This window comes from Mus pahari, chromosome 6 (assembly GCF_900095145.1).
Source record: "Mus pahari chromosome 6, PAHARI_EIJ_v1.1, whole genome shotgun sequence".
In the NCBI taxonomy this organism is placed as follows: Eukaryota; Metazoa; Chordata; class Mammalia; order Rodentia; family Muridae; genus Mus; species Mus pahari.
The window spans coordinates 79469265-79496795 of record NC_034595.1 but is presented as its reverse complement, the minus strand read 5'-3'; the positions used below and the strand labels follow the sequence as shown (position 1 = coordinate 79496795).

Sequence of the window (27531 nt, the reverse complement as noted above, 5' to 3'; positions counted from 1 at the left end):
TGTGGAGGTCACAGGCTAACCATTATTCATGTATTATTTCAAAGCCACTGTCACCATTTTTTCTTTTAAGACAGAGTCTCTCTCATTGGCTTGAAATATACTAACTAATCTAGTTCAGCTGGCCAGTGTGTCCCAGGTACCCTTCTGGAATTACAAGTTTATGCTAATTTACCTCTTTTTTTTTTTTTTTTTAAACAAAATAGATTCTGGGGCTCCAACTTACATCCTCATGCTCTCGTGGCAAACATGCTGCTTCCTGAGCCGTTTCCTTGGCTCCTCAGCACAGATATCTGAATAAACCATGAGCCAGATACACAGCAGATGGAAATGTCTTGCCAAGGATGGAGAGATGGAAGGTGGGAGGGGTTTGAGGCGTTGGCAGTGGGTAAGCACACACCTGAGAACTGGATGGCGAAGCCTTGCTTGCTGGTGAAGAAGTCGGTGCTGAACTGTAGGACGACCGAGTTGAAGGTGCTGTGCAGGTCCTTGGGCAGCATCGGGCCACTCAGCTCCTTGAGGAGGACCCCGCTTTCCACAGGTCCATCCCAGATGCGCAGCACATCGTGGACTTCTTCTGTGTCAAACACCAGGAAGCGGAGCCTGGGCAGAGAGAGGAGACAGCAGTCACTCCAGGCCCTGCCACTTTCTCCCCAAGAACTTCCCATCAGGGAAGATTTACAGGGAGGAGGGGCGGCATCGTCTGGAAACATCCCCATGCTTCCTGCTGGTTGGCTCCATTCGATGGAGCTTGCAGAGTCGTGGGGACAAGGGTGATAGGGTGTGGATTTTGTGTGTGTCAGCATGGCCACACTCCATCCCTCCTCGTAACTCGCCACAGCCATCAGACCAAGATCCCGAGTGTGAGTTCTTATAATTCTAGATTGAGAGGGGGCGAGGGTGTGAGAAAGGATGCGATTCCTTTAAAAAGTCAAGAAGGCTGGAGAGATAGGCTCAGCAGGTAAAGATGATTGCCACCGTGCCTAAGTACCTGAGTTCCATTTCTAGAACCCTTATTGCGTATGTACATTCTCTTCTGGCCTCTGCATGGGTGCCAAGGTGCATGGTTGCATGCTCTTGCACTCCTGCACGCTCACAGACACATGCATGCACGCGCGGTAAGCCTGTATCTGGGTGTCTCTGAGCAGATTGCTGAAACTGTTAGCTACAGATAAGGGATCTTTGCAAAGTGGTGCAGGTCACACCAGGGCCTCTGTCTATATGGGAAGACATATGCCACTTCAAGCTCTCAGCCTGGTAGGAACCTCAATTCAAACCAGACAAAGAAAGGTTTAGTAGATGAGGTTACTATGGCTACAAACCTGGGTGACATGACTCTATGAGTCCATTTCCATTCACTTTGGGGATACACTGAGGTTTTGCAAGTGTCGGAGACAATAAAGAGCCCAGTTCTATCACCTACACTCTCGTCACCACCACCAAAGCAGCCCTGGCTCACTATTATGCACGAAACCCCAGACTTCACATAGGCAGCGCTGCTTTCTACTGACATCGGTTTCTCTTCACTTATTGCAGTCACGCTAAAAAAAATATCTGTTTAAATTATAAAAACGAGACACATGCAAGGCAGAAAAGCAAACGGTATGAGGTGCTCTGAAAAATTTGAAGTCTCTCTCATACAATCAACTGACTCTCCCGTACTTTCCACTTCCTATTAGCACATAGCCTTTCCACTTCCTATTAGCACATAGCCTTTCCATTTCCTATTAGAACATAATCTAGACTTTCTCATATACTCATAGTTAGCATATACTCATATAGTTTTGCCCAGCATGGGCTTAATCTTCCCTTCCCTTTTTTTCTTATCTTCCATTGTGTGTGTGTGTGTGTGTATGTGTGTGTATGTGTGTGTGTATGTGTGTGTATGTGTGTGTATATGTGTGCTGTGTATGTGTATGTGTGTGTATATGTGTGTGTATGTGTGTGTGTATGTGTGTGTAAGTGTGTGTATGTGTGTGTGTATGTGTGTGTGTGTATATGTGTGTGTGTGTGTGTGTGTGTGTGTAGCTGAGTGGCTGGCTTTGAATCCACTATGTAGCCAATAGTGACTTTGAACTTCGGACTTTCCTGCTTTTGCTCTGGAGGGCTGGGACAACAGATGTGCACCACACCCGTTATTGTGTGATGCTAGGACTGCACCTGTGACTTCACTCATGCTAGGAGAGCACTCTATCCACTGAGTCAGACCCCTGGCCCTGCTTTTAGGTCACTTTCTTTTTTTTTTTAAATGACATATAGTATGGGCATATATACCTACTTAATTTTTTTCTATAGAAATGGATAATGTAGTCCCAGTTTCTCATTAAACTGCAAGAAACACACCTATATTGGTGGCTCTTTTCTCATTCTGCTAATGTCTTGGCAGACTTATAATACTTTTGGCAGGAAATAATATTTTTGATGGGCTGGGGGAGGAGAGCAGAGGGTCTAAGCACTCCCTCCCCCACCCCCCATGAAGGCTGTTAGACCATCCTTTCCTGTGGCTCTGTCAGTCTCAGTTCCCTCCAAACAGCATCGGACCGCACTATTCTCTGAAAACTCCGCCTCTTCAACCGGCTATTATAGTGTCGCAAATATATTCTACATTAAAATACTCTCCCATCTGCCAGACCAAAATGGAACCTCACTGGTATTTTGAATTTAGATAATTTAGTATTTTACATAATGTTAAAACTCTGTGTACACAGTTTTGGGACATTTTTATCTCTTCATATTCTTTATCCATCTTAATTGGGCTACTTTATCTTTAAAAATTCTGTTTGCCCACCAAGCTCTTTATTCGTTATTTCTACCTAAATTGGTTCCTGTTGTGGGATATATTTTTCGATGCTAGTATTATCTGCTAGTGTCTGGTACCTTTTCTCACTTTAAATTTTGCTTATGGAATCTATTGCAGTAAGGAGCAACTTGAATACATTTATCTTTTCCACGAAGTATGCAGGGTCTCCACTTCTCTACCATGATTATAGACATCTCAGTCACAGGGCTGGCAAGATGCTCAGTGGGGAAGGGTGCTTGCAGCCAAGCCTGACGACCTGAGTTCAGTCCCTGGGATTCGCATGGTGGAGAGATAGAGTGAGCCAGTTCCCACAAGCTGTCCCCTGCATGCATGCAGCAGCACACGTACAGTTATGCAAACAAAAAGAAATAAACGGAACACTTTTTATTTTTTGAAAATGTTTAAACCGCTTGGAATAACAGTAAGAGCCAGGAGTGTCAGGGAAACTATTTGCTGAGGATGAGTGTGCCCCTGCACGTATGCATTCACAGAAGCTGTGAGTCCCTGACCAAGACCTGCACAGGGCGTGGCCATGGATGGGACGCTCACCAAGTCCCACCCCTAGTTGCGGACGCTACTGTCAACTTTTCTATGCAGGAACTGTTAAGTGAACTAAGTGGGTTACAACAACAACAACAACAACAACAACAACAACAACAACACAACACAGGAAGTTGGGAAGGAGAAGCAATGGCAGAAGATGAGGAACTGGAAGGGAGGGAATAAGGAGGATTTGATCAAAATACATGTATGGGAGGCTCAAACAATAAAAAGAGATGACTTTAAAAAGAAGAAGAAAAGAAAAAAAGCAAGAAAATACTGAAAAGAAAATCCAATTAGTACTATTTTCTCAGACCTCTCAGCTCCATGCTTTGAGACCGAAAGCATTAATATTTATCACTGTTATGTTATTTCCTCAGTGATAGCTTACCCCAGTGCCTGTCTGAAGGGTCCTCCTCTGTACTGTAGATGTTGAAGCCCCTACTGACTCCCTCCTTAGCACCAATCAGTGGATATTCAATGTGCGTATTTATCTTCTCCCTCCAGCCTAAGTGTGGCTCCCGAGAGGGTGGGGTCAACCTTTCCTACTGTGGCTCCATGCTCAGGGCATGCATGCCTGTTCAGAGGGGGCTGTGACCCACTCCTAAGTAAACACTCTAGGTTCCCTTAACCTGTCCTAATGGGGACTCTGTGGCCTTGCTGAGCCTCTTTGCCTGGACTGGTTGCTGCTCCTTGTGAACCAGGAGCACAGCTCCAGCTTCCTTGCACTTTCCCCCAGCCCCTCGTCGTCTTCTCCCCTAATGTATTCAGGTTCTTTCTCCCAACTTACTCTATCAGATCAACTCTATGGTACCAAGTTCCAAAACCAAGGCCAGTGAGATTTCAATTGGAATTGGCCACACTGATTACTATGGAGAATGAACGTCTTTGTGACTCACATCCCCAGGTGGTGTGAACAGACAGATGACTTGGTTGTGCTGCTGTTTGTCTTCTTTGCGCACTTGGATTCATTTCTCAGCAATCTACACATTTATGATTGTCTGACCTGATTATCAGTGAGAGTTTGTTTTTATTTCCTAGTCAAGACGAAGGATGAGTAGAACATGAACGGTAGTTACCACAGTATTATCTCTCAGGCCAGATGTTGTCACTTATATCCTTTGACACCGTCCCTACCTCCTGGAGGAGGCAGTTATGGCAGAGGGCCTAACGCGGCCAGAGAAGACCTAGTCATAATTAGCAGCATACATGAGGACCACACAGAGGCAAGGCCATGTTCGCTCTGTTCAGCCTAGCTGATCTGATAACCACACACAGTCAAAAGCTTCACATCAATGAGGCTGAGAAGAGGAGGGAGTGGGGAATCCTCTAAATTCGAAGCCAATACACAAACAACTGAATGGACAGAATGTCAAATTCCAAACCCAGGATGCCATTTTCCAGGGTTTGCCGGGGATGCTAACTCTCCCGCACACAGGAGCGCACGGCGGTGGCAGACGTTGGTGAGAGAAATGATGGGAGTTTCTGAGACACAGTAACCTCTTTAGAATGGAGCACGTGCAGGACCTCTCCAAAGGGTGACATTTAAGCAAGATGGCAGGCTCAGAGGGAGCTGGCCACCGCAGAGCAGGCTGGGTTAAGAGGTGGCAGGCAGCGTTTCCCCAGATAAAGGGCAGCATGTGCAAAGGTCCCAAATGGGAAGCTGCCCCAGGGCGTCTGGGCAACAGAAAGGTCGGCATAGCTGCGGGGTAGCAGGCAGAGGCTGGGCCCGCTGGGACCCTGTGGGTTGGGGAAGAAGTTGAGATTTTATTTAGTTGGCTAAGCAAAGTGGCTGAAGGATTCTAAGCTGAGGCCCGACGGAGTCTGGTCTGTATTTTAGGATCATTCTTGCTGCGCCGGTGAGAACAGATAGAGGCAGGCTAGACACAGGGGCCTTAGACGCTCTCTTACGGCGGGGCTTGATGAGAGCCAGGAAAAGACTGGCTTGGCCACGTTACTCACGTTCTCCGTGAAGATTTCCCTCATCCTAAGGAGATCAAAGTCTGTAGATGCTCATTGGAGCTTCTGATCAATGGACATCAGCCCAGACCCCAAACTTGGCCTATCTGCCTCCTGTAGGTGAGAGATGAGGCCCATCTGCTGGCTTTTAGAGGGCCAGCATGGGTTTGAAGATGCATCAGTACTGTGATGCCAGGCAAGGGGGTATTGAGATGAGATGGTACCTCTCCCTGTGGGTGTCATGCCCATACCCACACGTGCTTGCTTGCCATCCATAGGCCATCTCTCAGGAAGAGGCATGAGGTGTAGTGTGTATAATCATCTTCCTTCAGGGATTTCAGAGTATGCAGAGCTGACCCCGCCCAGGAGCCTGCTGCGCACCGAAGGAGACACCGTAAAACACAGTAAAATGTGTGCCTGATCTTGAAAAAGTGCCGTACACAAGACACTATTGAAATGACAGAGGGAGAAAGTGCTAAGCCTTTGCAGACTACCCATCCCCTTGCGTGCTGGTTGCCTTGTGGGTGCTTCCCACAGCCTCATGGAAAGCGGGTGGGTTAGGGCCTCACATCTGCCATTTTGCAAAGGTTTGGAAGTGAAGTCCCAAAGGGTTCGACTGAATGGACAGTAAGGGAGGGTGAAGAACCCATGCTGAGCCCTTTCCTTAACCTCATCTTCTAGCTTACAGACGCAAAGAGAGCTTCAAGGTGTCTTTGAAGCAGTCTTAGATGAAGAAATAAGACAGAGAGGTAGTCAGGAAGGAGTGCAGTTTATACAGATGCATGACGGGAAGACAAGCCAGCTGCCTGCCTGGGCCAGGCTCCCTCCCACCCCATCGTCTTCTCTTCAAGGGCTGGGGAGGCTTCCAGGCTGAACATCTGACCCCATCTGCTGTTGATCTCTGTGACCCGCTACTGCCTGCATCAGAATAGCCAGGAGGGCTCTGGACTGTTAGTGTCCCTACTCTCGGGGGAACTTCCATGCAAATCCTCCTCCGTGCTGAAGGAGAAGTGGACACATCAGGCTGCCGGACACGGCTCCCTCGGCTGGCTCCTCTGGAGTCACTGACCGTAGAAAGGCACGCACACCGAAGGGCGAGAGAAAGCAAACACTGTGCTGACTGGAGCTGTTTGATTTCACACGCCCGCCCCTCTGACCTGTAGGAGGCAGAGGCAGGAAAAGCACTGCAGGTCTTGTCAGGGACCTGTCACACACAGGTTCACAGTGTGAACCTATGGGGACCCGCACGGTGAGAGATGGATCCTGACTTCAGGGAAAAGTGGCATGTTCGGGAAGAGCTGCGGGAGGGAGGGGCTCAGAAATCGCTCAGACCCCAGATGAGAATGCAACTTAACGGATCCCCAGGGACACAGAAAGTGAACGGGGTGGGGGTGGGGAGGCAAGGGGGGGGATCACGCTTGTTCTATGGAACATCCCGTCTCTGAGGCATCCACAGCAAATTTGCTATTACATCACTGAGATAGCGATACTTGACTCTGGGATCAAAGTATCATGCTATTCGAAGAGTCAGCGCTGGGCGGACAAGTGGGAGCTCCAAGCCAGCAGGGCTGTTGGGCGCTAGATTTGAGGCTTTGGTTCCTGGGGTCATTTGGGACTCAGTTCTCTTCAAAAACTGGGTGGGCTGCAGGACCCCGAGGAAGCGGTGTGATCTTCTAGGCTGGTGGCTGCTGGTTTTGTTGTTGTTATTGTTGTTTTGTTTGTTTGTTTTTTTGTAGACTTTTAGCCCAGGTTTCCCTCTTATGCGCCAAGTGACTTTGGACTAGGAGCCCTCTTTTCATTGTTGCCTGTGAGGGACTTGCTAGCGAACGGCTCAGCCTCCAGAACTGTGAGTCACATGTGTTGTAGCCCCTTGTCCTTCATCTATGCAGCTTGTGGCTGTCACTCGGTGGCGTCACACTCGGCTACTTTTCTTTCAGAACTCGGGACGCCGTCACGTGCTCCTCATCAGCCTCGGACTCTCTGGCTTATCTCCCGTGTGGATGCTTTTCATTTCTTGCAGGGCGGATGCTGCCGCTGTGGATTTTAATTGTGATGATGTCATGATTTTCTTCACCTCCCTGATTGGTTGCCATCATTTCCTTTCTCTCTCAGGAGCTCCTCTCCTCCATTAACCTGGCCATCTCCACATCTTATAATGAGATGGCACGAGTGTGTACAGGGTCTGTTAGAATACCTACTGTCTATTCTGTTTGCATTTTTTTGACACCCTGGGGTGGAATCAAGGGCTAAGTATCCTAGTTAGCATGAATTATCAACTCGACACAGCCTAGAGACTTCTGAGAGGAAAGCCTGGACTGAAGCCTTGCCTAGATCAGACTGACCTGCAGGCGTGTCTATGGGCGACTGCCTTGATTATTAATTGATGCAGGAGGGCTCTGCCCATGGTGGCTGGTACCATCCCTAGGCAGGGAGTCCTGGGCTATAAAACAAAGCTAATTAAACCGAAGCTCATGAGTGAGCCAGAGAGCAATCCGGAAAGCAGCTTCCTGCTACGACTCTTGCCTTGAATTCCTGCCCTGATTTCCTTCAGTGATTCACTGTGACCCGGAAGTGTAAGCCAAAGAAACCCTTTCTTCCCAAGATGCACTTGACCAGAGTGTTTCATCACAGCAACTGCATGAAACTAAAACACGAGGCAAGGGTTTTGCCACTGAGCTACAACTCCAGTCTTGGTTCTTTATATTTCTTTCTGTCACCTGGAGTGTTAAAAGAAGAAACAAAAAACCTTTATTAAAACAAAAAATGGTCCCATTTCTTTAGAGAAACAGTTATTCATATTTCTCATGCTCACTGTTCTTTGTGAAACATCCCATGTATGTATCTTATTTGTGCATTATTATTTTTAATCTGCCCCTTTGAAGGGAGAGATTCCTACGGGTCCAGTGTGCCAGTCAAGAAGGCAGGCGGTGCTAATTCCCCTAAGAGACATTAGAATCCGAGCCTAGATTCTAGGCCGGCAGCCAGAACAGAGTGTGTTCTGCCTAATTCAGCTACTCAGGGTGGCTTGGCTGGTCTGTCACACTTGGATAATTTGAAATAGTTTGTGTTTCTTTCTCAAGAGGTAATCCATGGAAATGAAATGACCAGGGCACACTGCTGCTTTTAAAGTCACACTTAGAATATATATATATTAAAGCCACATTAACACCAACCAGACTGGCTACCTCTTTTCCTTCAGAACAACGTTCTGGCTCTTTCTGGCCATTTCCTGACTCATTGCAAACTTAAGTCTTTTCGAGCAATGCCTGCTGGGTGTGCTTATCCATGCGGTTCCTTCAGGTGGTTGCTCTCACTGTGCAGCTACAGGGACCTCCTCTGTTTAAAGTTTAACTCACCGTTGCTCTTTTAAAAAGAAACCTTCTGGAAGCTGCTGAACCCGAGGCCAGTGTTCCTGGCAAGATCTGTGAACACAAGCCTTTCTTCCAGTGCCTTCTGCCTCCTCCGGGCCAGCTGCCCGCTTGCTGGCTGATGCTGTGGAGAACAGCTCTGTACTATAGCAGATCTGAGACTGCAGCAGGGGATCTGGGCTCGCAGGCACAGCCAGGTATTTTGTCTGGTCCGGCATCCTCCCAGGAAGACAAGTTCCACTGAGCAGGGAAGCTGCTTTTCCAGAACCTCCTCTTGGCAGCCCTGCTGCTGGATGGCCAACAGCTAAAAATGAGGCTCACGGCTTACCTTCACCTTTGTCACCAAAAAGAAGTCCTACTGGTTAAGACTAACAAAGAACTTCTTACTGGCCAAACAAAAGGATTACAGCTCTATGAGTATTAGGCAAATAATCAACGTCCAACAGCAAGAAGGTCCCCACTGTCCATGGGTTCCAGACCCCTGCAGGAGGGCACACCTATAAAGGGCCCTTGTGCACACTTGTTCAGCAGACGTATTATCCACTGACCATCTCCCCAGCCCCACTTTCGCTTCTCTTATGTACAGCAAGAATAGTGGTTTGTTTCTAAGTCCTTGCTTCCAAGTGCCACCTAGAAGCATGACCCAGACGGGACTACTACGGTCTATAGTGTCACATTAGTCTGGAATCTTGGCTCACTTGGAAACAGAGGTACTGTTTCCAAACCTCTCCTCTGCCTCTGCTCTGGAGACTGTAAAGACAAAGCAACCTTAGTTTTTCATTTTTCTCCTGCTAGTTCTGTATGTTTGAATGTAACCAGGGTTGCCAAATGGTCATACCAGGCTCTTCTCTGGTTTCCCGACTAATTTCTACCCCGAGTTTCTACCGTTGATCTTCCTGAATTCTATATCCATCCATCACGACCTGTAGGAAGGTATCTTTAAGAGAATTGGGTCTTCCCAGGTAAACACACAAACCCTCACTAGCAGAGCCTCTCAGGCCCTCCCCTCTCCTTTCTTCTAGAATGGAATACAGATATTATGCCTGGAGCTGGGGCAGCTGGCCAGATAATCACGAGATTGAAAGGCCCAGCAGTAGGCGAGGTCAGGGTGCCACAGAGAGTTGGGCCCGGGTCTGGATGGGACCTTAAGATTCTTGTTTTGGAGGAAAAAATAATAAAAAAAGAACTCCCCATCTGCGAAGCTAGCTTTAATACGTTTTTCTATTTCCACTCCTAATAGATATAATTTCTCTCTGAGACCTTGAAGGGAAAAGACCGTCTTATTTATACTTATACTCCGGATGCCTGGCACCGTGCCTGGCACCGGGAAAATGCTCCACTTCTTTAGTTAAACTGAAAATTGTTACTTTCTTCAAAATGTTCCAGCAGTTCCTGTTATACTGAGAATGGGTTTAGTGGTCTCCTGGTCTCAGGACTCTGCGGACCCCTTCCTCCTGTTATACATACCCACCAGACAACGCCAGCACGGGTGGGCTTTGTTCCTGGATTGGGTTTTTGCTACCCTCACCCCCCCCCCCCCAGTTGGAAAGATCTCCTTCTGCCCTCCAGGAAGGGCTTTCCCTCTCTGCCTTCTATCCCTGGATCCTCTGTGGTCTGGGCTGGTGGCATCCACCAGCTGTTTGACTGTGGACCCTGAAGCTGGGGTGTGGCTTCAGTCTGTTCTCTGTGCTGTCCCTGCACAACACGATAAAAGGTCCTGTCAGAGGGGGTCTCTCTCTAATGCCCACTGTTGAAGTGTAGCTGAGCCAGGGTCGGAAGGGCGGTGGACAGCAAACACTCGGAGCTGCGTGGGCCTCCAGATGCTCCTCTGTAAGACAGGACCGTCAGACACCACTGTGGAGCCTGGCATAATGCAGATGCTTGATAGAGAGTGAATAGAGGGGCAGAGCCACGTGCCTAAGCCTTTGTCGCCTTTTTTTTTTCTCTCTCTGAACTGTCCCCTCAAATCATAAGAGGGAGAACTCTGGCCCTACCCTGGAGATGGAGAGGAGGCCAGAACTTTATGGGGTGACCCTCCTGTTTCCTGCATCGCTATTGTTACCAAGCAGAACGGCACTGAGGGGATCATGTCCTACACCTCGCTGTGTACAGACTCCCAGGTCTTGGTAGAGCTCCTGGGCACCAGGAAAGAGCACCCACTAAAGGATATGGAGGTCTCTGTATCCAAAGGAAAGGTTAATCTGCCACCCTACTCTTGCTAAGCACGCCGCCGGGAAGGGCCGACTCTCCAGCCTGGCCACACCCAAAGTGGGGTCGGCGGCTTGGCTAGGTTCATGCGGGTACCCAGCTGCCCCTCTCGGGGTTTTCTGAGGAGATTACTCTTGTTCAGCTTGTGGGCTGAACCTGGCAACAGGACCCTCTGGACACACCCAATACTTCAGCAGGGTGGGGTCAGGTGGCCCTGAAAGGCTTCTTCTGTCTGTGCTCCCAGGGGCTGCAGTCATTTCATACCCATGACCTTCGGGACGGGGACCTACAGCCTGCAGTGTTTAGGGAGTGCACTGCTCAGGTAAAATTGACAATGCTCCACCCCACTTCTGGGCAGCTACTGTTCTAAGTGGTTCATAGACATTAACTCCCTTAACCCATCCAGGGAGACAGTACCCCTAATCACCATTCCACAGGAGATCAGAGAAAGACAGTGCTGAAAGAGGGTCGCAAGCTGAGCAGCTAATAAGCACACAGGTAGCCCTGTGCCCGAGTCCAGCCCCTAGCTATGACTCAAAGTGGCATGATCAATGAAGCTCGTGGGACGTCAAGAATGCAGTTGAATAATCAGGCTGAACGGCCCAACCACAACATGAGGTCGATGCTGGAAAACAAGCCGCATCATATAACAAAACAAAAGTAGTGTCCTCAGAGGGATGCAGATGATGGCACATTGATAAAAACAAACGCAGGCTGTCAAGAGCAGTTGGAAAACAAAAGGCTTAAAGTGGAAACAATAACAAGGTTTCCAGGATGCACAGAGAGGGGATGTTGATGGGGCGAGAGGGGGTAGGGATAGGGAGAGAAGGGGTAGTGATGGAGAGGGGGGATGGTGAAGGAGAGGGGGGAAAGTGAAGGAGAGGGGGGGTGGTGAAGGAGAGGGGGGAAGGTGAAGGAGAGGGGGGGATGGCGACCACTGGAAACAGGACCAAGAAACTTTCAATGGTAGAAGAAAACCAGAGCCAATTACATCAGATCAGCGAAGGATGGGAGAGTCAAAAACCCAAAGAACTCAGCGGAGAAGCACAACTTTTGATTGAAGAAAGCAGGCTATATGGAATGTGAGAAATATAGAGCTTGGAGCCTTTTCATATATTAAGCACCTGGGAAGATGAACAAAACAGAGAGCTTGAAAAAGTCAAAAGGGCACAAGTGTAGTAGAAATAAAAATACAGGAGGCCAGGACAATGGTTCAGGAGGAAGGTGCTTGCTTCAGGACTGTGAGGACCCAAGTTCAGGTCCCCAGAACCCACATAAAAAGCCTTAGACTTCAGTGCACCCCTGTAACACTGTGCTGGGGTGCAGGCAGAGCAAGTTCTCCAGGGCCAGGAGACAGCCAGGCTAGCTCTCTAGGTGGGCTCAGCTCCAGATAAAGTATGAGAGCCTGCTTCAGAAATTTCAGTGAAGAGGAACCAAGAAAGATACCCAGTGTTGCAATGTGGCCTCTATGTGCAGTGCACACATGTGCATGAGCGCATGTGCACACACACACACACACACACACACACACACACACACACACACACACACACACACACACGTGCGCGCGAGCACACATGCACATGCACACATGTATACACGCACACACATGCATGCACACACATGCATGCACACACGTGTGTACACACATGCACACACACATGCACTGTACACACATGCACACACACGCATGCACACATGCACACACATACATGCACGCACGCACATGCACACACACATGCACACGCACACACACATGCACACACATGCACACACATGCACACACACATGCACACACATGCACACACGCATGCACACACATGCACACATGCGCACACACATACACACATACACATGCACACACGCACACACACGCACACGTGCACACACGCACACATACATGCACACACACGCATGCATGCACACACATGCACGTGCACACATGCACGCGCACATACACACTCTCCAGATCCAGATCCTGACCATGCAAATTGTATAAGCACTTAGTGACTTTAACAGAATCATTAGATTTTCCTGGACTTTAAGTTGAATGAGGAAGTGTTTAGAAGTGATCCTGGATAGTGTCTGCTGTGTATAAAAGAGAAATCCTTTCACCCCCAAGCTGCTGGAAGCAGTAATGGATTGAGACATAGAGGATGGGCACAGAGATGCTGTGTGGAAAGCCAGCCTTCCCACAGGGCACTGAGGGTGCAGAAAGCTGATGTATCTGGAGGGAGATTCGAGGTCATGTGTGAACATGTGCCTTCAAAGAATATACCTTAAGGAAATAATTGCATACATGTTCAAAGATTCATATACACAGTGTTCACTGGAGCAGAAATCTGAAACTATTCACTTTATCCACAGGGGAGCAGTTCTGTCAATTATGGCTCAGCACACAATGGGCTTCTCTGTGCCCTTCAGCCAGGGGAGTGATTTCTTAATATTGACATAATAAGATCATGATCGTGGTTAAGTGCTAAAACAGAAAAGGCAAGTTGCTAAAGGCAGGCAATGAGGTAGACTTGTTTAAGAAACCTCACTCACTGGACTTGCACTGTGTACGTGGGCTACACAAGATGCCTAAAGGAATTAAAGCTGAAAGGGGGCTGGAGGGTATGTTAGGTGGAATAACACCACACAGGAAGATGTGGGGACTCTGGACATTTCCTTTGTGACTTTTGTTACTGTGGCATTTTGAACTTTTTTTTTTTAAAAAATGGCTTTTTGTTTTTGTTAAAAAAAAAAAAAAGTGGGCACATAGGTGCCTCTGTGTGTGTGTGTGTGTGTGTGTGTGTGTGTGTGTGTGTGTATACAGAAGTGGGGGCAGGGGTAGTTTATGGTTCTCTCCTTCCATCATGTGGATTCCAGAATCAAAGTCAGGTCACCAGGCCAAGCCATCCTGTGGCCTCCTATTTTTCAATAGGAAAATTTTATAACAATATTCAAGTAGGAAAAAAAAAAGCTGCATGGGACTCAAGCACAAAGGGTCCCTACAGATTGGTCAGTTATTAGTTCCTTTCACTTAGCAGCTGGTTATTTAAGGGTGGATGAAGGGGTGAGAGGGAAAGGGAGGGAGCAGAGAGTGGAGGGGGAAGAGAGAAAGAATGAGGGAGACGGGGAAGAAAACAGGGAAGGGGAAGGGATCAAGGGAAGAGAGAAGGAGAGGGAATGGAGAGTTGTGTACACATCTGTGCAATGTGTGCAAATGTGGAAGATGATGGAGCTGGGTGGGGACTCTGTGTGGGGAGTGTCCTGTCCCCCAGTCTCACTCTCAGCATCTCTCAGTGTGGCTGGAAGACCTCTGCCTCCTTAGCAGTGGTCCCTATGGCAGTAACTATGGCTGTGAGAAGCTTGTCTGAGTGAGGGCTGGTGCTGTCTTCACAGTTTCTCTAAGGTTTTATTTACTTGTTGTGTATGTGTGCCATGATTGGAGAGGTCAGGAAGTAACTTGGGGAATGTTGGGGTACACGGTGTGGAGGTGTGTCTCTGTATATTCAGTGGTTAGTTCTGAACCGGCAGAGAGTTCAATCGTGTCAGAATCTAGTCTTGTTATTTCTATGGCCCAACACGGGTCTCACATTTTGTAAATTTTTGTTCTTCCTCACCTGCAATCTAGAATTGGATCCGATTGTCTGTAATAAAGATCTGACGGCTAATATCTGCGTAGGAAGTGAAAGATGGAACTTCCGGGCAGAGAGAGGGATGCTGGGAGATTTGGCCAGTAGACCCAACGGTGAACATATGGGACCAGAGGAAAGCAGAGAGGTAGAGCTGGCCACGTGGCGGGACATAGTGACTTAAGTTTAGGCTGCCCAGCAAAAGGCCTAAGCTTTAAAATACTAAAAAGCCTCCGTGCCCTTAATTGTATCACTGGTGGATCCGAGGGAGTCCTATTATAGGAGTCAGTTCTCTCTTTCCACCATGTGAAGCCTGGAGGGTGAACTTGGGACGTCCGACTTGACAACAAGTACCCTTATCTACTGGGCCATCTTCATGTTCAAACTGTTTCATATTCTATATCCCTTTGTGTACACACACACACACACACACACACACACACACACACACACACTCACACACACACACTTTCATGTGGCATGCATACACAGCTGCCCCCATAGCGTCCTATTTCTTGCTCTGCTCTGGAGAGAGTATCCTATGTGTTGACTTTGACCTGAGCCAGCTGCGTCCCCTCTACTCCCTGGCTGGCTTTTCTCAGAAGTGAACTTGTCCTCACTCAGCTCCCAGTCCCACTCTTGTTTCTCTGGTTTTCCCTGTTGCCCTTGGATCTGTTGCCTGTGAGCATCTCCTGCCTTCTTCTGCCCTCTTCCGAAGCCTTACTTTCCAAGGAAGAGCTGGAGCATCCCTTCTGGATGCTGATGTGGGCTATGCCTTCTCTTTGGACAGTGCTGGTCAAAATACTTAAGAGCCCAAGCATCGGCATCTCTCCAGGGGACTGTTGAAGGTGCCAGCCAGAGAGTGATTTTCAGAGGAAAGAAAGAGAAGACAGAAGAGAAAATCCCAGCCACCCTCACACAGTGGCCTGTGCTGGTTATTGCTGTCCCTGCCTTTCTGTGTGCTTTAGGTATTCTTTCTTGTAGCACCAAACCGGGGAACGAGAAACCATCATTTTCCATATGTACTGAGAGCGAAATGAGTTGGCAGGAGCCCTTACATGACCTCTGTATTTGGTCCTTTCTTTCTCCTCTCAGTTGCAGCTGCCTGGTACAGGTCTCCTCATCCAGCAAACCCTGGCGACAGCCTTCCGCAAGGACTCCCCAACACAGCCTTTTCCTTCAGCCCACTCTCCATAAAACTGCCAGATGCCCAAACTGAGCACACAGCCCTCTGCTGTAGTAGCCCTTGCTCTGCCAGCCCCCAAATCATGGGACTTCCTTTAGGCTGGGGATGACCTCCAGGCCCCTGCCGGGGATGGATATGGGGAAAATACCTTGCCTTGCTAGGAAGCTGCTTCCCTGCCTCTAGCCTTCCTCTGTGGCTACCTGGCAGTTTTCTCACCGTCTTTGAGGGCTCAGCTCTGGTGTTAACTTTTCCAGGATGCCTTTCTGAGCCTCCTGATCTGCCTTTACATTCCTTTCCCCTTCGACCTTGTTCTGTGTCTGCCTGCCTGACTTTTGAACAGGAAGGACAGAGCCTCTATATAGTTAACAGAGTTGTCACACGAGGGGATGAATGAGTGAATGAATGAATGAATGAATGATGCTCCATTCAGGAAGGTCAAGAGAACTCGGGATTTGCGGGATTTGCGTATGCATGTTGCAAACCATGCATATGCAGGCCGTAAAGCCATTCATTCTCCAGCACTCACAGCTTGGTCATTAGTTACCAAGGGTCGATTATAGAGTCACGAACCACACAACTCCCTGTACATCCCAATCTTTCCCTCTCATTCATCCTTCGGGCTCTCTTGGCTGTGAGCATCAGGCTTTCTTAGCTGTGAATGTGCCCATAGGGGGTCATCAGCAACTTAGCTTTCCCAGGCTGTCATTGCAGACAAGTGGTGAGAAACAACACGGAGGTGTCTGTCGGCTGAAGCCCTGGTGGCCCTGACGGCTGGAATGAAGTGCTCAGCTGTCACTCTGACCTGTCAAAGGACCTTGTCAGGGGCCCGAGAGTCTGGTGAGTGCCTGAGAGGTCATTCCAGGAGCACCATCGCTTTATGACATTCTAAGTTCCTGTGTGGGCCACTGGCACGTCATGGGATGTAATTCTGAAACGTGGACAGGGTGAGCACTGTATTTCCTTAATTCTAAGTGAATGGTGCATACTAGGGAATACGAATGTTTACATCTCATTCAGTAATATATTCACATCTACTGAAAACCGTGCTAGTCACAGCTCTTTCATGGCTCCCTCTTCATCCCTAATCCTCCTCGATGGTGACTTCCTATGAGCTCTCTCTTCTGCGAATAACGTTGGTGGACCAACTCTGCTCAAGACTGCCCATGGCTCTCTCTCTCATTTATTAGCATTTAAGGTTCTCTGTAACCAGACCACTCTAATCCCATCTGGCCCTTATCCATATGCAGCCCTTATTCCAGCCAGCCTGCTCTCCCATCCAGCCCCCTTGACAACAAGTGGCAAGTGCTTTTTTTGTTGGCTCTGGACACTTACCCAATGGTGCATCCGGCGTCTGCCTCGATGGTCCAGATGCAGTTGAGATTGTGTTCATAGGGAGCCGGGTACCCAGGCGACAGCACCTGCCCTGACACCTCTCCTCTCACTGTCCCTCCACACTCAGCTGAAAGAAATTGCAACAGTATCATGGGGTGGTCTGAGCGTCCAGCAGTCACTGAATGACCCTAGGGTCCCTCTAGCCCATTCCAGACGCGTAAGCAAAAAGCTCTCCAGGTGAGACTGGTACGCAGAACCAGAAGCAAATTCTTCATACTCAGGAATAAATGACACACAACCAATGAAAAAGTAGGCAAAAAATTTTAGTAGACATGTATCCAAAGACGATCTATGAATGGCCAGTATGAACGTGAAGGGATGCTTGCCATAATTTGGAATTGTTATGGAGCTGAGAGTCAAAACCACACTCATTCTCACCAGGATGGCTGTGACTGAAAGGAGAGTGTTGGTAATAAAACATCAAGTGTGGGTGAGGCTGTGGGGGAAGGAGCGCTTTCATATTTCGGGTAGACAAATGGACAACGATGTATCCTTTTTGGGAAAGCAAGCTGGTAGGTAGTCCCTTAACATTGTTTTATGCAAGTCACCATACGATATAGTAACTCTTCTCTCAGAAGATGTGAGAACATATGTTCACATCAAAGCATAAATATAAATGTTCTTAGCAGTGTTACTCATAGTAGTCAACAAGTGGAGATAACCCAGTGTCCATTAGCTGAAGAAAGGAAATGCAGAGTGTGGAAATACAGAATATTCTAACAGAATATGTCAGCCATAAAAAAGAATGTAGGGACATGCTAAGGTGTAGATTTGGAAAAGATGGTGCTAAGTGGAGGAGACCAGACACCAAAGACTATCTATTGTGTAATTCCATTAATACAAAATATCCAGAATAAGAGAAATGGAAGGTGTGTTGTGTTTACCAAGGCTCGAGGGAGTGTGGAGTGACTGTTAAAGGGCAGTAGAGTTTTCTTTTGGGGGAGAACTGCTCAAAACTGAGGGGAAATGGTGATAGAGGCCCAGGGATGACCAAAAGCAACGTAATTGTGTACTTTCAATGGGTTCATAAACTTGTAAATGAAGTAGCACCCTAGGGGGGGACGAGCTGCCTACTCTATGACCGAATTCCTTGGAGCTTCCGGAGGCACAATAGGAAGGAGTTTGCACCTGGTCATGAAGCAAGGGGACCTGAGATCCGCTGCCAGGGAACACAAAGGTGACTAGACTCAGTCTTTCTCCAGGTCAGGGCCAGCGGAGGAGCCACCACCAAACAACTGCTCATCCTGGCACATGTGCAGTCTTAGTAAGTGCTGGGACTCAAGAGGGAGAGGCCAGGTTCCTCCCTGGTGCAGGACAGAGAGTTAGGGAGGCTGTGGATTTAAATGAAACCTTGAAGGAGGAGCCAGAGCTGGGAAAAAAAAAAAAACTGGGTGGAGGCTGGGACGGGCAGGAGGAAGAGACCCTGGAGTCAGAGAGAAGAGGAGGGGTGTGGTAGGGCAGGCTGGGGATGCACAGTGGTGGGCAACGGGGCAAGGGAGCTGGGCAAGCCTGGGGTGTTGAAAGCCAAAGTGTACCGGGCTGCTGTGAACACACTCTGTTGCTGGAAGAGGTGCAGTGTGTATACGTGGGCATGGACTCTCTTGACAAAGGTGAGGGAGCAGGGCTGCAGCAGAAGCTCAGAGGGACACAGAGGATCGAACCTCAAGGCAAGGAAACCTGTGGAGAGACCTGGGCTCTGCCTCAGAGTGAGTCTCTTAACCCGGGAGCCAATGGCTTCCTCGCCCACGGCCTCCTCTAGTCAGGTCTACTTCCAAGACCCCGTCCCTAAATCTGAGACATTTTCCATGTCATCCCTACTTTGTCTTCCATGCTGGAGTCTGGCCTCAGGCCCTTTCCACCTCTCAGCTGGTACAGTGCTATCCGAGGGACTTCCAAAGTGAAGACGATGCCGTGCTTCAGGAACAAAGCCTGCACCCTCGGGTTGATTTTCCTTTGGCGTCCCTGACTCGAGAAGGAGCCCTGGTCTTGCCAAGTGTGACCAACTAACTCCATAGACAGCCTCTGCTTGGACCAACAACATGATAAGTGCCCCCTCTGTGCCACCTTTGTGACGTCCTCCCTCACCCAGGTAGAGTGGATACTATAGTTCTTTGTGTCTCCAGCAGCCCAGTGTGAATGGAATGAGTGTATCGCAGGTGCCTTAGAATAGTGTCCGGCTCCCTTGCCAGACCAGGCTCTTGGCAGTGGAGACTTTGTTGTTGACTGCACATCGAGTGAGTGGTAGGGTGTTGGGCACACAACAGAAGTTTAATAAGTATTTACCGAGTGAAGGGATACATGGCTCAGTGAGTAGAAGATTATTGCCTCCCAGGAAAATTACTGTTTCTGAACCAAGGAAGCATGAGGGAAAGCGGAGAGGTTTGAGGCTGAGCTGTTCAGCAAAGGGAGCGATTGGTTAAGCAAGGAGTTAACCGCTGGAGAGGATGGGTCAAAGTATCAGAGGGGAGACTGACCTTCAACCATCCCTGTAAAGCTTGATGCTTCAACCATCCCTGTGGCTGACCCAGCATGCATCACTCTGACCCCGAGGCTCTCCTGGGGCCCTGAAGGAAGGGATGAGGGAAGGACCTACTTCCAGCAAGTGTTCAGGACACTAGCCCTTCTGTTTTAGCTTCCCCATTGAGCCTCCATTCTATGCTCCTGCTGCTGCTGGGGTGGGTAGCTCCAGCTGGCTTGAAAGGCACGAGGTAAATGAGCCTGTGGAGAAGAGGACTGGGAGCCACAATCTGTCTGGGAGCAGGAAGCTGGGAGAGAGGGAGGCCATCAGCCATGACCTTGGCTTCCGCCTTAGGGTGGGCATTTGGAGGCAGCAGCCCTGGGGAGAGATTCACAGGGACTTAGCTTCTTCCTTCTCCATGGGGTCACTTTACTCAAGGGCTAGCAGGAGGGCAGGGGGCGGGAGTAGAGCAGCCTGCAGCATTCACTAGCAGCGACTCCTTGAGGTTCCACTCTTCCGGGCCTTCCCTTTGCTCCCCATCCCGGAGCCTTGGCTGCCAGGCTTGGTCTGTGAATTCTCCTTCTCAACGAAGGAAACACTTGAATACTTAAAGCTGCGGCAGTCACTTCAGTAGCCCATTCTGAACTCTACCCTCAATGTGGTGCACACACACACACACACACACACACACACACACACACACACACACCACCTCACTTTTCTAATTGCATTGGGGCCTGAGGATGTCTCACTGAAGAACACTTTCAAGGTTTAAGGCCAAAGGATAAATATTCTTCCTAGCCCTGTTTGCCCGGGTCCTCTAAATCCCATATAACCGACACATTGGCCAGTAGAGGGTCTGACAGGGAATCCTTCCTGCAAAGCAAACAGTTCTCTTATGGGAGCCACTGTCTCTCATTTGTTTTTGCTTGCCTTGTGGTACCGCACTGCTGTCTGTTTATGCATGTGCCTCCTTGGCTGGCCTGAGTGCTTGTCACTGAATTCTAAGCACCTATGTAGGGCCTCGAACATGAAGAAAGATGGGAATAAAAAGAGGAAGGGTCACAGATGGTAAAATCCTAGTGCTGTAATGCCAGTGTCGGCAATGGGGATAGGAGGGTCCTTGGGGTCAGCAAGCCTAGCTCAATGGGCCAGTCCCTGGTCTCTCCCAGTGAAAGACCCTGCCTGAACAAAACAATCACTCCCCAGACCCCAAGTGGATGATTCCTAAGGAAAGACACTGAGGCTGACCTCTGGTTTCACACACACACACAAGCATGCCTATCTATGTGCACACACATACACACACACACACACACACACACACACGAATGAAAGGAAAGAGGGCAGAGATAAGCCTATTGCCTATTTCAACCTCAGTAACAAAAGAAGACTGAAGAGCTGTTTATGGGCTTCCACTGTCTACTTTCTGGGTTGAAATTCTTTGTGTCATGTGGGGACCCTATGACAATGTAGTTATCCAGGGGAACAGGACCAGCCATGGTCACCAAGGGTTCTCACTGTGCTGTTTATCCACTTGGCCCTGTATGTGCTCCAGCTAGACCATCTGCCTATCCACCTAACCCTCCCAATGGTGAGATCTTATCTATACCCCCAAGTCTCAGTGGGAATATTAATCCCAGTGCACAGCTCTCTCGATTTGTTGAAAGATTCAGATCAGAGCTCTGTGGCCAGGACTCTTCCTGACAACGATCTATCTGTGCTCCTGCTCTCTTTGGTAGATCATGGGTTTTACAGATCACGTCTGTCCCTACAGACTTCCTTTTTCTTCCTCTTATTTCTCTGCCTCCACACACCCAGACACCTGTCTGCCTCTTTCTAGCACGTGTGGTTTGGTAGGCACTCATGGCTTCCCCCAGTGGCTCCTTTCTTCTCATCACATCCACCTGTGTTGCACAAGTGCATTGTGGGTGTTGGGCACAGGAGGCCTGACTGGCGAGATCTGGTTTGGGGAAAACAGGATGAGTAAGGCCGTAGAATTTGGAACAGCACACAAGTGACAGTCAGACAGACGGAACGGTAGCAGTCGGCTTATTTTTCCATTTGACCTAGGACCACTGCCTCTGGTCTTGTGACGCAAGCACAAAGTCTCCTGGCAGTGTCTACTGACAACTCAAAGGAACCATGGGGCAGGGCAGGGAAGGTGCATGTTCACACCACTGTCTTCTTTAAGCAAAAGATCAGATCTAGCTCCGTTGTCTTTGTCTTCCGGAATTTTGCTAAAAGAGTGGACACAGATTCATTTTATCTATAGGGAAAGTGAGGCCTGGAGTGAACCAACCGGAGGCTCATTTGAGTCTTGGTGTGGCAGAAGCCCTCTTCACTCGGACAGAAACTCCCTACCACTTCTGCATTGCCTGTGCTGCTACTCTGGGGGCGTGACTTGGCTCGGGGGGCCCCATAGACTGCATGTGTGTGACAGTGGTGTGCATTGCACGGCCTGTGTACTGAGGTGTGAACTGGAGGAAATGGACAAGCCACGGTGCTCACTAACAGCCAGAGACGTTCCTGGCTGATGGCCCCGGGCCCTGGATGCCCTTGTTGAAGGCAGGGCTGGAGCTCAGGTTAGGATCAAGGGGTTCCTTGCAAATCAAGAGGCTTCGTACCAACACAGGTTGGCAGCGGTCGGTCCCACGTCCTGCGTTCACCACTCAGACACATCAGTTCCTCGCTGCCCCGAAGACTGTAGCCAGGGTCACAGCTGAAGGTCACCGAGCTCCCTGCAAAATGACCTCCGTCGTGAACCTTGTAGCCGAACTGTGGGGTCCCTGGGTCCTCACATCGGATGAGCTCAAAACCTAGGGAAGACAGAAGAACAGTAACCATGGCAACAGAGCTAAGTGGCTTCTCTCCTCCCCTCCAGTTTCTGTCCAGAGGTTCCCCCAGCTGCTACTGTGGGTGTACCAGCCTCAGGCTCCTGACCCAGCCCTATTTCCATTCTCTGTGGACGGAGTATTTCTCTGCTGCTTTATGCAAATAAAATGCAGATCTTAATAGTGTGCACGCTTGGGGCTGGATTTTCTATTTCTTTGCTTGACAGTGTAGTATCCAGTGAGCAGGATCTGTGGCTTCCGTTCTGCTCACCGGGATGCTGCGAGGAGACTCGGCAGCACAGGGAACATCACCATGCAAGCAGCTGCATAGAAAGGGCTGTAGGAGGAGGGGTTCCCATGAGCTCCCACTTTACTCTGTGGGATTCCTCAGACCTTGCCTCTCGTTTGTTATTCATAGGGGTCTTGCAGGTGGGTGTAATTATGGGCGCTCTGCAATTGAGAGCCTTGACTTGGGAAGGTTAACTAAATTGTCTGAGAGTCACACCGTTTTCAGTTAATAGAAATGGAATTCAAATGTGACTCTATTTAATCCGGTTACACGGAGCTACATTTAAAACAGGGGAAGACATCTCGGGCATCCAGGTGAGGGAAATCCAGAGGTGGCCCACTGGGCTACCAGAGTCACTATAACACAAGTTGCCAATCTCAAGTAGTGAACAGCCTGCTGTCTCTTACACTTACATAATGGTGAAGTTACTGCCACAGCTGTAGAACAATTTTTGTCATCTCAAGAAATTTTATATGCATGTTCCCCTCACTCCCGCAGCCAACGTCCCTTCTGTCTCTATGAATCTGCTCTATGAAGTTCTTAAAATGTGTAGCCTTTAGGTCTGTTTTTTTTTTTTTTTTTTTTTTTTTTTTTGCCCCAGCTCATGTTTAAAACAGTGGTTTTCATCCTTCCTAGTGCTGCGACCCTATCAGGCCAGCTAATCGTGTTGTGGTGACCCTAACCATAAAGTTATCTTCATTGCTACTTCATGTAGTTTTGCTACTGCTATGAATCATAATATCTGACATGCAGGATAACTGATATGTGACCCCCTGCAAAAGGGTCATTTTACCCGTAAAGGGGTCGAGAATTACAGGTTGAGAACCACTGTTTTAAAGTTTCATATATGTTAAAGCATGAATCGCTTCTTCCTTTTGGTTGCCAAATACTACTCCACTGTATGGACATACCACATTTTCTATCTCCACTTGTTAGTTACTAATTGCCGGACAGACATAAGCATGCATTCTTTATTTCTACTGGGCAAACAAGTTCATTTGAATAAAATGAAAAAGTCTGACTTCATAGTCTATCCAGACCCAAGAAGGACTTACTAGAGAATTGAAGTTCAAAGCCTTTGCTGGTGTTTTCTGCATCTGTGATGAAGTCAAGCCACAGGCTGCTGGACGTGCTGTTCAAAATCACCCCCAACATCTCAGAGCGGCTGAAGACCCCCAGCAAACGGGCGGAATTGTTAGTGCCATCATAGACCTGGAGAGCAGAGACCCCAATCCAAGGACATCAGAGTTGCCTATTTCACACAATGTCTTCTCACCCTGCAGCCCATGTTTCCCATGTGTGGCAGCTTTAACAGCTGCTAGAGTGGCAGGTAGCCATCAGGTCCTGGAACGGTAGCAGAGTGAAGGCGGCCCCTGAGTTAGCTGCCTCTTTCCCTCGATGTTAGCACTGGGCCCCGTGTGTCTCTAGGCTCTGGGAGCCAGTTGCTACTCTAACTGTCCTGTGGCAATCTGCTTGCTTCCTCATTGCTCAGATGTCACTGGCCCACTCTTCAGCAGCCTTGGGAAGCAAGGCTGGGGCTGCTTGATTCCCCCCAAGCCATCTGTTTCTGTAGACAGCTAGGCTGAAAGAACACGGCATGTGGGCCTCACTCAATATAAACTCTTGCCCTTCCAGTAGATGACACAGACATTGTCCTGGCTGCCTGTGGCAGTGGCCTGCCTTGACCATTCTCTTGGGCATGATCACTAGGGTGCAAGCAGGATGTAGTTTTAAAAATGACCACCATGTTATGGTGACCTGCCTTTCCCCAGGGTCAGCCTCTGCCCCTTCCCGGCATAATGAGAGATCCAGCCAGGGCCTGCTGGGTTTGCCAATAGGGAAATAGTGCTGGCATCTGGCTTCCCTCATTCCCATCTGTCCCCTGAACTTCGGAGTACCAGCAAAGGCAGCAATCATCAGAATAATGAACTGGCTCCCCAGGTCTTGAGGTGGCTGCTCTTTTCTAGATAGTTGTACAAATAACAACAGAAGTTGTGATTGAGTGAGAGACCCCTGGCGCTTTGGTAAATATCAAAGATGGGATCTATGGGTGGGAGATGAATGTTTGTGCATGGCACACAACGTGGTGCCAGCTGCCAGCAAATTGGAGCAATATTTCTGCCCTTCCATCTCAGAAGCCAAGCCATCTTTCCTGCTAACAGCAGTGCTGTGCGGTGCAGAGTTTTGTGGAGGCTCTTAGAACCCAGTCTCTTTCCCGACTATTCAATAAGAATCCTGGGCTTCCATTCTGAGATGATACCACTTCAAACAGCTGAGACCACTGCTGTGTCCACATTGTTATAAAAACATCATTTAAAAAGTGTGTGTGTGTGTGTGTGTGTGTGTGTGTGTGTACGCCAGAGGCCAGTCTTGGTGTAAGTCTCACATTCTACCCTATGAGATGCAGGATTTCTTGCTTGCTCAGGCTAACTCTTGTTTGCTACTGCATTCACCAAACTAGATGGCCCGGGAGCTTTCAGAATTCACCTATATCCACCTCCCATCTTGCCGGATTACAGATATACACTACCATATCCAGCTTTTATACAGGTTTAAAGGATTCGAACTCAGATCTTCATGCTTGCATGACAAACTCTTTACCTTCTGAACTAACATTAAAACATGTTTTTTAACCCATGTAAACATCTGTTGGAATCAAAGCATCATGTTAAGAAACCAGATACCCGGTGCTTCTTAGCGGAGAACAGACCACTGAATGTAGGGTTGCTGTACCGGGAATATCAAACCTAGTCAAATTGAGCCTTTGTATCCAATTTCTACCTAACAGGGAAAAACCAAGGCCAGATGCTCAGCTTAAAAAATAAAAATACACCGGGCAGGTGGAACTCAGAATCGGGATGCAGAAAATGCTCCAGAACAAGCAGATGCATTCCTCAACAAAGAAAGTAGAGGCGAAAGGGAAGCAAGACAGGAAAAGCTACAGGTTAACAAAGAGTCGACAGCAAATCCAGTAGGCAGATTTTATGTGGAGCCTGGCTCAAATAAACTGTAAATCCAAACTTATATGATGACATTTACAAGATAATTTGGAGATCTCAATATTCCCTGGATGTATGGTGATATTAAGATATTATTGTTAATTAATAAGTATAACGGGTGTGGGATTTTTTCCTTCCTTAATCTCAAAACATAATTTGTTCTAACCCATTAAGGACCAAAAGGTTATTTGCATCATTGCGATAAAATATTCATTGCAGAAAAATGTATAAAACGGAAAAGCAGAAAGGAAAGAAAACAGTTTTCAAACCTGTCATGTTCCTGTGGAGATCATCCCAGGTTTGTGTGTTCTGTTCAGTGTGTGTGTGTGTGTGTGTGTGTGTGTGTTTGTGTTTGTGTGTGTGTATGTATACAGTGTGCACATGCGCACACACACCTGAGTGCACACACGCAAAAAGAGGATCTAAGAAGATGGCTCTGTAGGCAAATTGCCAGGCTTTAGCTCTGAGAGCCAGGATTCAGACGTGAGCTACCATGCCAGGCTTCAAGACCTTGCTTATAAAGAATCCTCTCACTGCCAGTTTGTAGCCCACCTCTCCTGCACAGGTAACTCTGCATTAGTCCATACGCTCAGATTCGCTTGGGAACTTTCTCTACAATTGCTTCAGTGTGTCATTTCTGTGCTTTGTCCATACCAATTTAGTAATGTGGTGGTGGTGGCATGTGCCTCTAACCCCCGCTCTAGGGAGGCACACAGGGTCCCCAGGTCCCCCTGGCTGACCAGTCTGAACAGGTAAGTTCCAGGATCAATGAGAGATGAAGGGATTGAGACACTGGCCTCTGATTCCCCTATACATGAGCACACATAGGAACATGTCCACGTACACAAACGGGATCAACCTATAAGTGCACACGGCAATCAGCTCGTCCGCTTAATACAGTGCATATCATTTTCAAGTCTTTAAATATTTTTCCCCAGCAGCTTTTAAATAGCTATAGGGATTTCCAGCACAAAATTAACACCATCTATAACATGATTACTTACTAAGCAGCTCCTAGACTACTCGCTGAAGCAGGTAAGGGACTCTTACAAACACCGCCAATAAGAAAGCCAGAGTTCTCCTACATGATTTTTGACCTAAATCCATTCTGAATTTATTTTGCACATCTTGTAAGATCCTACCTTCCCCCCTGGTCCATTAGTTATTCAACTGACCCCTGGCTAGGGGGATGTTTACTTGTTTTTGTTTTGAAGACAGTCTCATAACATAGTTTTGGCTAGCCTAGAACTTGTTATGTGTACAGCAAGCTGGCCTTAAGCTCACAGAGATTCATCTTTGCTGCCTTCTAGGGATTAAAGGTGTGTACCATCATCCCAGGCTTCCAAACCCTGTTTGCAAAATATCCCACCCATCACCAATTAAAAACCCATCTCTGTGGCACATATAATTCCAGTATGATTCCATGAGATGGGATTTGTTTGTGAATGTTCTCCTTTGTTGCATTTTCGGTCCTTCTGTGCTCTGTCCGTACTGTCTCAGGTATTGTAGTTTTATCATACTGTTAAGTATGTGGTAGAAATTCTCAATCGTCTCCTTTAGAAAGGCCCTCTCTCATATTTACTCTCCTAGGTATGCTGAAGGGTTTTCCAAATTAAAAAAGAAAGCAATGTCCCTTCAAAGAAAAGCCCTGTGTCATTCAGACTGTGTTATATGAAATGGGCTGATTTGAGAAAATGAGGCCCCGATGTAACATTAATTCTTCTGACGCATGGCTCCATCTCATCAAATTGTCCATGGGTCATAGAATTATTTTCTACTTCTTCATGGGTGGCTTTATATTTTCCTCTGTATGGGAAGTAGATCTTAAAAAATATTATATATATATATATATATATATATATATATATATATATATATACA

General features: G+C 48.1%; 1 protein-coding gene across 4 annotated transcripts in view; it reads right to left on the bottom strand.

Annotated features, from left to right (window-relative positions):
• Positions 1-27531, bottom strand: part of Csmd2 (CUB and Sushi multiple domains 2) — a 553245-nt gene that overhangs the window by 121264 nt on the left and 404450 nt on the right. For all 4 annotated transcript variants that reach the window (XM_029539695.1, XM_021199594.2, XM_029539696.1 and 1 more), the window contains 4 exons: positions 23707-23863; positions 22156-22347; positions 17011-17137; positions 398-600 (listed from right to left, as the gene is read on the bottom strand). In XM_029539695.1, the coding sequence (XP_029395555.1) occupies positions 398-600; positions 17011-17137; positions 22156-22347; positions 23707-23863 (679 nt within the window). The remainder of the gene's footprint in view (positions 1-397; positions 601-17010; positions 17138-22155; positions 22348-23706; positions 23864-27531) is intronic.